General features: G+C 31.1%; 1 protein-coding gene across 2 annotated transcripts in view; it reads right to left on the bottom strand.

Moving 5' to 3' along the window:
* Positions 1–647: 647 nt before the first annotated feature.
* The window catches only part of LOC124364983 (protein slowmo), a 32,222-nt gene continuing 21,727 nt past the window's right edge, over positions 648–11,142 (bottom strand). For both annotated transcript variants that reach the window (XM_046820846.1, XM_046820847.1), the window contains 3 exons: positions 10,276–10,362; positions 7,431–7,604; positions 648–2,476 (listed from right to left, as the gene is read on the bottom strand). In XM_046820846.1, coding sequence (XP_046676802.1) covers positions 2,270–2,476; positions 7,431–7,604; positions 10,276–10,362 — 468 coding nt within the window. In that variant the 3' untranslated portion in view covers positions 648–2,269. The remainder of the gene's footprint in view (positions 2,477–7,430; positions 7,605–10,275; positions 10,363–11,142) is intronic.

Below are 11,142 nucleotides of genomic sequence, written 5' to 3'. Positions count from 1 at the left end.
ATATTCTTTAATACTTAAATAATGAAGAACAAAAAGGTTAAGGACTTTTTCTGAATAACCAAAAAGAAATATTGATAAAACTAAAAAACCTTTGGATGCTTGTTTGGATTCACTGTTTATTTTACTTTCGTTTGTACTGTTTTCTTTTATATTTTTATATTTTATACAATTTTTTGCACCTGAAGACGGTTTTCACCGAAATATAGTGCCAATGTTTTAAAAACACTTTGTTTTAATTGTAAAGTAATTTACTACAAATAATATATATATATATATATATATATATATATATATATATATATATATATATATATCACCTGTAAACTAAAGATAAGAAATTTAAAATGTTTGAGGTTTAACATTATTCTTATAGGGCTAAAATAAAAAAAAGCCACCAGTACAGCCATCTCTTAGTCCCTCAGTATTAAGCCTGAGGGACATGATATTGTACATATATTGTAAAGTGACAGATGATAAAGGGAGAAGAGGAGTAGATCATCCCCATCTAAATTTTTTCTTTGACCATACTGACCAATCACAATAAATATTAACATGAACCCTTAGAATAAAACAAATGTACAAAAATTGCAAAAATATACAGTAAGAAGCTCCATAACAACAACGCAATGTAAAGAAACAACTAATAATTTATTTCAATAATTTATTTTTCATAACAAAACTCACATATATCTGATAGAACTGACTCTAAATAAATTAAAACAACTGACAATATGTTTCACAAGTTCTGTATAATTATTTAGTAGGAACTAACTCACTGTTTTGCAGGTTAATGACTTGCTATTAAGAGTAAATCTTAAATAATTCTCCGTTAAACTGGAGAAAGCTCTGATGGTATTTATCAATAAACGAGTAGATTCCTTGGTATAATAGCGCGCTCACAAAAAACAAGCAAGCAGTTAACTACTTTTTTCATTTTTAATTTAGAATTAAAAGCTTTTAGTGATTGGATGTAAACAAACCTCTTTGCCAGATCCTACATAATAATTTTTAAAGCATTATAAACTAGAAACACTTGTCTCAAAGTGTTTTCAGACAAAATCTTGATATCAATTTATATTATATCTTAAAGTACTAATCATCCATCAATATATTTAATTTAGTTTTAACAGTCAAAAATATCTTACATTTTATATTGAAAAATTCATGCATATTAAGAATGTTCCAGAATTTTGCAGATAGAATATTTTAAACACATTTAACAAGTTAAGATTTAATTTTTAATGTATTCTTAAAGTACACTTTTAAATTAAACTTTCAGTTACATAAAAAGCAACACAAAACAGGCAAACATTAAAATCCTTACGATCATCTACAAAAACATCTTGGTCGAAAATAGTAATTCCCACTTTCTAATACTATGTGAAATTGCAAGAGTCAATGAGGATAAAATAGTTATTGGAATGTGATTTTTACACTAAAATCTGCCTAAACTTAGACATTTACGTTCCAAAATTTATTGGAGTGCTTACATGTGACACATTTAAAGTATCTATTTATTTAGTAAATTATTTAAAGATATTTATCACTCTTTGTTCACACTAAAGCGCAGTGTACAGAGAAAATAAACTTGTTCTGATATGGCACACAACATCTACATTTATAAATTACAACATTGAAATAATTTTCTCTGAAACTGTTTTATATGACAACTGTTTTCATAATCTTGAACGTTTAACTTTTTCTATTAATTAAAATTTAAAATAATATTCAGTTTTACATATTTATGTGTTTGTTCATACATTTACTTTCTTTGATAGTATAATGGTTCTCACATCTTTGGTTTAGGCAAGATTCCCAATGTCATACCCACGTCTATAGCTGATTCCCAATACAACTTGGGCTCACACCGCTTCAAAAATATACGTTTTATCCACTCTATTTACATATATTTAAGGCAATCCCCTCATCTCTAGAGACGAGCTGAATGTAACCATTACATTCGAGATCCTTACAAAGGAGAACAGAAGAGATAACAGCACTGGTTCCAACCAATGCTTCCGTGATACAAAAGTGCTGGCTCTAAGCTAGGGGCCTAACTAAGCATTAGGTGGCTGTCAAATCAGAAATGCTGGGGGGTCAATAAATACACATAATTTATTCTAACAATATAACAGTGAGATAGGATGATAGAAGATTAAAATCGCCGGAAAAGAAACATCAATATCAATACTGAGAGATGACTTAGGTGTATCACAATTAAGAATTTCTTGATAATATCGAGGTTGAATATGCGTGGGGGAAAGATCTGCTAAAACTCTGGAATCCCACTGGAATTGTTCGTAAAACTATGTATGTCGTCTAGTGTCTTCTTTGCGTTTGTTGAAAATTCGTCCATCGATTTCCGTGCTTGTGAGAGTGATTTCTTGAGTTCATCTGTGCCCTTGGCTGCAGTAATTTTGATATCAGCGACTTCTTTTTCGATAATGTCAATAACCCACTCGATTGCTTGCCTGCCCTGCAAAACAGATTTTTGTTACATGAATATCATTTGTATTATATACTTTCCATATCAATTGTATTATATAATTTCTAAATCCTTTAAACCATAACAAATGTATAATTTATTTTTATTCTAAACTTATATAATAACAGTAAAAAGACAAATAATGAAGCAAAGTTAGAACACTGTCAATTTATATTAGCCTACAAATTTATATTTTATACTTCTCCCATAAACTAAAAAAAGATATGAAAATGTCAGCTAGGAAATTTTTTAGAGTTATCCTTAGTATTTGAAAACTTGTTAGTTGAGCTTTAGCAAAGCTTATCACCAAGAGGCTGGAAAAATTTCATTTTTTTTACCTGTCTACTTGATATCTCGAAAACGAAATGATCTATAGATTTGTAATTTGAATGGAGCTTCATTTCTATATAAGCTACACTAATGAGATTTGGCTGAGCAATAGCGAATATTTTAACACTGATCTTATGGGTAACCATGATGGCAACGGGAAAATAGAAGGATAAATACATTTGTAAACAAACTGAGTACAATCACACTCTGATATATGTGGCAGTTTTTTTCACAGAGTTAAACAAAAAATAACAGAGGGAAAGTCAATGTTAAAAGTCGGTGAAAACATTTGATTGCAGCGCACTCTTGCGTTGCATTACCTGGCCTAGCTTAACAGACCTTTTTTTACATGAACACTGCTATAAAACCTAACTTAATCCATTGACTGCCACTGCAGAGACTTATCAGAAACAAAAATGTGAATGTATCATGTGGCAAGGTACTTCGAGAAAAGTTTCAACAGTAAACTTAAATTTTTGATGAACCTTCTTTGCTACATATAAAAAGTATGTGTTATATGATGGAGCATGCCTAACCATATAATTTGGCTAACATAATTTTTCTGTCAATTCTTTTTATTTATGACTGTATGTATGTCTGTCTATCTACACAGACATCTCAAAAAATTAATAGTTATATAATTAAAGTTATAGATCTAAAAGTTTGGATGTAACCTCAGCGAAGCCTGTTACGTGACAGTGGTGTGGCGTAACTCCAACCTTGTTAATATTAAAGTGAACATTTAAATTGCAAATTACACAGATTTCATAGAAATAGTTGTTCATGGGCAACTTTAGCCATAGATAGCTATAGATGAACCGCTAATAAAGAAACCTGCGCAGAAGCAAATATTTGAGCAGCACAGCGCAGGAGGGGCCCCCCTCCGGCGGGGGGGAGTGGCGAGTGGGCGGAGCATCTTCTTGTCAGCTGTTTAAAACTTGTCTTGCTCGCGCCATATTGTTTTATACTGCAGTTACTTACTTGGACCGTTCAATTCGAACGAGTCAGTCAGGTGAACGAGTGATCCGGGATCGGAGTGTTTCAAAAGACCCGTTTACTTTGAAAGTTTTGTTCAATTTGGCCTGGCAACTGAATAAATGTGATACTTTTTTTCCAAATCAGGTGAAATGAAAATGGTTTATTTTCTTAAAAATAGAACAATAAAACACATATACCACGTTTTGCAACAAACGTAAGCAAATATATACAATGTCTGAAATCATGTATCAGAGTGTAACAATACGGTACTTATAAGTAGTTAATTATTTCTTATTATAATAAAACATTGCATTAATTCTATTTAATTCAATTAAAATTTGAAATAAGAAAAGTAGTATAACCAGGATGAGCCTAGGGGACCTGTGCGTGGGCTCTGGTCGTGAATATTGGAACTCAAAACTAATAATAGAACAAATTATTAAATTTTATAAGTAAAAATAGTAGTTTAGTAATTTTTGATATTATTAATGGTTTTAGAATTTATTTTTTAATCCGGCTGGATGGCAATGACAACAGTGACCACGCAGGCAATTGATGAGTCACATTGATAATGATACGTAACCGAGTATAAATCTAGTTTTGGCTGCACTGTCGTATGAAGTATTAATTATGGTAATTATAGTGAAGGACAGACCGAATAACAATAAATAGCGAGGAAGGGTTAGAAGTTCAGCGATAACAAGGGACTATAAGTCTATATACTTCTTCGCCATCTAACAACAGTAACCCATCCTTCACACGTTTTTAATCCAGTAAAGATTAGGTAATTGCAACACAGAAGCGAAGTTGTAAACTCAAACACATGTTACGGTACAAAACTTGAGAAAATATAATACAAATTTTTTACACTGAATGTTTTTTTTTAATATAGAAAACTGTAATGACGACTTGTTGCGAGTACCGTGCGTTATGAGTATAAGTTCTCAACGCTTAAAATAGTATGAAAATTAATGTATAAGTAAATAAGAATGGTTTTGATTAACAAATTTCTTATAGTCATTAGTTCTTCCTCGAAGAAAATTAATTCTAAAGAATATGTTGTACTCTTAAAAGAACATTATTTTTAGTACCGTTTTTTGTTCAAAAAATTAATGGCTCAAGAATAGTTTTGAAAGCAGCACCATGGACTAAATAATACCAAATGAAAGTTGGGGTTTGAACGAAAGCAAAAATAGACCACTTTAATTTCCTTATCTGTGAGTACTTCTCGTAATTGTCTGAAGGCAAAAATGTACTTGCGGATTTTATTTGTCAAAAAAATGAATGTGTTGTGAATTTTTTTTAAAATATACTTGCAGGTATTGAATCGTGCCCAAGAGCGAAATTTCTTTCTCAAACTGGATACGTAACGTAATAAACCTCTTGTAACAGTGCGTAAGTTAAAGGTCGAATGAAGCCTATAAGATCTGTCTTCGAAAAAAATTGTTATATTTGAGCCATTAGAGTTCGCCAAGTTCTGACCCACATTAGTAAAGAATTTATTAAATTCGATAGCTACTTTCAAGCTTAATTTTGTCATTGAATAATTTGGTATTTGGCAAATATTTATTTAGGGAAGAAACTTTGTTAACCCCTCTACCACTCAATTTAATTAAAAACCCCCCAAAACCATATTTAAATCCCCATTAGCTTGGTCGAATTTATCACAAAAATAATATTTTTTTAGTTGCTTTAAATTTCTGCTTAAAATGTTCCTGCAAATTGACATAGCGGGTTTTAAGCTCCACATTAAATGGTTGCTTTTTCACTAATTTACGTAATTTATCTCTTTTTCTTATAGCATGGACTAAATCTGAAGTAATCCATGGTTTTAGCTTTTTTTTGACCTCGTTTTAAATTTATTCGATTGTCTATTGAAATTGTCATAATATTCTGAAGTTGTAATGTAAAAACATTAACATTAGTGCTGTTAAAAAATTGATTGCCAATTAGCATTTAAAAGGTTATCATGTGGTAACACATGGTCGATATAGGTGGGATGTTCAGGGTCGATCTGAGAGAGGAGGCGTTTCTGTGCAGTAGTATGCATAATATTATTTTAATGAATCGTTAAAACTTGTAGTCAGCCTGGGTATTATGAAAAGTGGTAGGAACTTAATCGGTTAAATGTATAAAATCGTGTCATTTATAAAAATAAATTATTTTCAAACGAGCAATATGTCTGTTGGATGTTTAGTAATTTATTGAAACATTTGTAGAGAAATAATCTTATTATAAATCAAAGGCATATCAATCAACCATGTCCCATTGTTCATAAGTATTAACATTTAAAATATTTAGTAATGTATATAGTAACATACATTTTTTTTTTTTCAATCAGTTTTAATAATATATATATTTACATTTACTAGATTCCTGAAACAATATATTTATTGTTATATATCTATCCATTCACTGTAAAATATGTTGTTCCTTCCTCTATCCGAACACATTTTTGCAAGCAGATCCTTTCGTTCACTTGGTCATTACATCCAGTCGTTCATTCGTTCATTTTGTTCAGTCAACACGATGACCGGTTAAAACACGCTCTAGCGGGGGAAGGCTTAGTAATTCTGTACTGACCGGTTCAACTGAACGGGTCGCAGCAGTGAACGATACCGACTGAGCCGGATTAGTCAGCTGATTTTATTAGATTGAAATAGAGTGAGCGCCGAGCAGTGGTGGGGATGCTTGGAGGGGCGGCGGAGGGATATTTACCCCACCCTGCGTGAACTCAAATCAACCAAGATTTTTTTTGTTAGCGGTTTACCTATAATCAGACAGCTTTTTGTCAAATAATATTTACATGTAGACAGTAAAAATAACAAATAAACAAAAAATACAATTTTATATGTCCAGTATATTTCTCATTGGGTATTCTAGCTAAGTGGCCATCTTCCAAACAACAGACGTCAGGTATTTAAGCAACACTAATATAGAAAGAATAAAATTATTTCTCCATTTCAATACCTTATGTGAAAATATTCATGATTTGTTCATTAAGGTGGCTTCACATTTGTTACTGAGATAAAAGTTAAATAGTAACTTTGTCTTTGCTTTACACTACTGATAAAGCACTGCATACTTAATATTTTCTAAAATTTTAATGTAAACATATGTTTCATCCTTCTTGACCAACTCCAGTGTCAACAACATGTTTAGTGTTAGTTAAGTTTGGAATTATTATTATAAATTATATTATTTTTCCAAATTATAACGTATTCCGGGAAACTTTTCCGATCTTACTCTTTATATAACTCTTCCTTGGAGTACAAGAAATATTAATAAAAAAAGTATTAGCTTAACTGGCCCAGCTGGTCTCAAGATTAGTACTTAGCAATATATTTAGAGATTTATTTTTATTTTTAAGGCCATTTTTAATTCACCAGTATCAAAAGTAGGATTTCTGGCTAACCAAAAAATCTAACTCGGATCCAAAAGGGTTAACACTTTTTATTGATATTTGCACTAATTTCTCTGAAACAATTTGACTTTTTGTAATAGAAGTAAATTAAATACCAGTATAAATTCTTGTTGATGGGAAAATAATAAAAAAAAAACAGAAACACTGAGTACATATACACTAATGCAGTTGAGAAGTTAACAAAGCTCATTGTCTGTGTGTCTGTGGCCTGACCTTGTTGGCGTTTAGCATGATGGTGTTAGTGAGGATGTCTTCCATGTAGCTGTTGAGTGGAATGCCTTGCACTGTAACCACAGCTTCCTGTTTGAGCAAAGTCTTGTCTCTGTCCTCAGGGTGCGGCTGATAACTCAGAGTCTCGTCTACAGCGATGAATCTGCCGAATGTCAGCTGCAATCACCAAACGTGATACAATCAGCACAGTAAGGATGATAATGTATTAGTTGTCCTGCACGTAATCAGGGCAACCAAATAAGTGCAGTGTAACAAAATTACAATGCATTGAACTTGTACAATATACCATAAAAACTTATTTTCGCAGTCACAGCAAATTTCTATACATGGCCAAAAACACAAGGTTTTACGAGAAAATGTATAAACAATTATTAATGAAGGTATCTGAAAACTTTTTCTCTTGTTTAACCCTTTCCGGACCAGGCGGCAATATATTGCCGCCATAGATCGCGTCTGAAATGTGCCAGGCGGCAATATATTGCCGTCGGTGACATACGCGAAAAGCGCCATGCGGCAATGTATTGCCGCCTTGATATTCGTCGTTTTCTTAAATAAATACGACGTCAAATGATTAAAGTTTTATGTTTTTTTTATTCCCTGGTATATTTGTAGATAATTAATATGAATATAATTTTTATTTTGGAGGTCTATGCGTTTTTATTTCGTAATTGTCACGTGACATTATCAGCTGACTCGATCTATTGTTGTTAATTCTTTATGCTTTAGTGTAATTGTATTATTGTATGCTGGATTCTTCTTCATTATTTTATTTTGTGGTTGTAAATATTAGTAGTGTTAGTAGTTACCTGCTTAGCTATTGTGTGTAGTAGTTACAATGACTGACAATTTGCGATCTCACGGGAGTGAAATTGTAAGTAGCATATTTGTAAATAGAAAAAGTGTAAATAAATTTCAAATAAAATTGTGTAAATATTTCTTGGTAAATAGTGTTTTTAACTGTATTGAAACTGTTTATGGATCCTACAATCATCTGTTTACCGGTACATCCATAATGTGAATATTTATTTTAAGTTCTTGCAGTGTAAGAGTCAGTTGCTTTATCATTTATAAAATGTTGCGAAGTACAATGATGCGTATTTATACAAAATGTGTCATAATAAATTTATTTATGAGAGAAATAACACAAAATTTTGTATGGTTGTTCCTTTCTAAATGTACAATATAATAACATAGCTTCCCACTGTAAAATTATTTTTTCTTTTTTAGTTATTTACAAAAAAAAAAAAAAAAATTTTTTTATGTAAATAACTACATTAAAGTAAATACATACATTAGAAAACATCATTTTTTCTAAATTTTAAATTACTTAAAACTACATCTATATATTTTTTTGTTGATAGTATATATCTATACGAGTAATTTGGTGCAACTTTTAGGTCATTCTCTAATTATTATGAAAAGTTATAAATTTTAATCTAAGAGACTGCAAAATCGCCAATTTTAGCCTGGCACTTTTGACTAGTCACAAGGGGATATGATATGTGAAAAAATTTTGCAACACCTCACATTTGGTCCTGGCCCTGAAAGGGTTAAAACATTAATAAATTATGCATTGCAAAATGTATAGAATCTAATAAAAAATCTTTTTACTATAAGACTTTTCATAATAAACAGCATTTTTTTTTTTTTTAATGAATTTGATCTGAATTCAGAATTTTTAAAAGTAGACTATGGAAGTTTTAAATTTTATTTCATTTCATCATTTTTATTTGCCAAAAAAATGTACAAAATTATTGACAAAGTCATAAATACAGCTCATTAATACAGCCACGTCAAAATCTTAAAACTAACAATAATTAAGCTTATACAGCACAACAGTGATTGTAACAGAATACAAAAACACAATAATCATTAAAAATCCATATTTTTAATTTTTTTAATTCATCTAATGCTTTCATGTTGTTAGAGCATTAAAAGATCCACCAAAAATCATATTCAATTCTCTATTCGAATAGGATTTTTAGTAATATATTATATCAACTTTACTTATTAAAATAAATAAATAGTGATTGGTTATTGTGATCTCCACAAGATTGTTACATGCAATTATAATAAGAATTAGAAGCAAATTCTAATTTGTTAGGAACATCCATTAATAAATGTATAATTTATTATATGAAAAACAAAAATTGTAGTTTCTACTGAAAAAACTATGAGTACAAGTAGTTTAGTTTCATTGTAAATGATTTCTTGTTGTAGAGCAGAATATTACAATAAAAATTAACACACTAAACATTATATGTACATATTTTATATATCAAATGAATTTTTAAAATATAATGTTGGAAAAAGTTTGAGAGACAATCTCAATAGCGTTTCACATTTTCTACTGACAGTTTAAGAGCAAACTATGAGGCTAATTCGAACCTTTGTAAAGCCATTTCCAACATCGCAGATATTAAAATTATCTAAAAAATATTATTGCAAAAGTCTTCATACGCAACTCCAGTACTACTCGCAAAAAAAGCGAGTCATGTATCACAATCTCCGGCACTCCAGGGCATTTTCACTGAGTTGCATTACAATACCCGCTGGCACTCAAAGAACTTAACAGATAACCTCTAAAACAAAGTAAACTCAACAATGTGACAGAAGACACTGTTTACACACACACAGTTGTGTGTGCACCAACCAGACACAAGTTGATCATTGCCAACTGTTGTTACAACTCATGTTCTGTGCTATCTCGACTATAGATAAGCAAATGTTAGAGGAACATAGAAAACAAATCTAAATATTGGAATCAGTCTTGAATTATTAAGATGCAAGTGTATAACTAAAAGACAGACTAAAATGGAATACATACATTTCTGGTCTTGAGTTCCATATGTCTGCTTGAGGGATTCACAAGTGACTGTTCACTGGCATAGCAAATGTTTGACGGGCCCACCAACTGAAACAATCAATATTTTAGCTATGCATAAAAATAAACAACAATCCTTTAGAGAGTTTTACATTTCTATTACTATGTAATGACAACAAAATAAGGCATGTCTAAATAAACTACTGTTGTGGCCCACACCTGGACAAGTGGTGGAAGTGTGACTAATGTACCCTTACGCCCGGCTTGCCAGCTGTGTTACAACCCTATGTTCGGTGCACACACTCATTTTAGTCTCATCATATTAAGTTTCCTCTAATCAAGTATTGGTATTGTAACATTGTAGTAATCATTAATTGATAGTAGTACTCATAACGTTAATCACCAATTGACCTTCATTGTAACCTAGTAAACGCATATTTGTTCAGCTCATCATAAACTCAGTTCACACACTGACGCAGTGTGTTATCATTTATAGCTTCATAATTTGCTTAATAGCGGTAACACATTCAGCACTGTCCTCAGCGAGTGCGGTTGTACAACAACTACCAACCATCACATTCACTTTTACAGCATATAAAAGTAGAATTCCCAGATTATTTATACCCATTATTGTAATGGCCATTTTTTTATTCTTCCTAGGAAGTCACAAGAGAAAGAACAATCATAGCGATGGGATAGAATAAAGTGTAGTGAATGCAAGACCACTGCACAATAATAATTATTGCCACTCTTGTAAGCAATATATCTGCAATATACTAATATGCATTCAATATATTATTTTTTGAGAATTATCAGTTAATATTTAGAATTTATAAATCCTTCAATAGTACAACCTCTACATTAATAGCT

The sequence above is a fragment of the Homalodisca vitripennis genome, chromosome 6 (assembly GCF_021130785.1).
Source record: "Homalodisca vitripennis isolate AUS2020 chromosome 6, UT_GWSS_2.1, whole genome shotgun sequence".
NCBI classification, from domain to species: Eukaryota; Metazoa; Arthropoda; class Insecta; order Hemiptera; family Cicadellidae; genus Homalodisca; species Homalodisca vitripennis.
The sequence above is the reverse complement of the archived record's forward strand: the minus strand, read 5'-3'. Positions and strand labels throughout refer to the sequence as shown.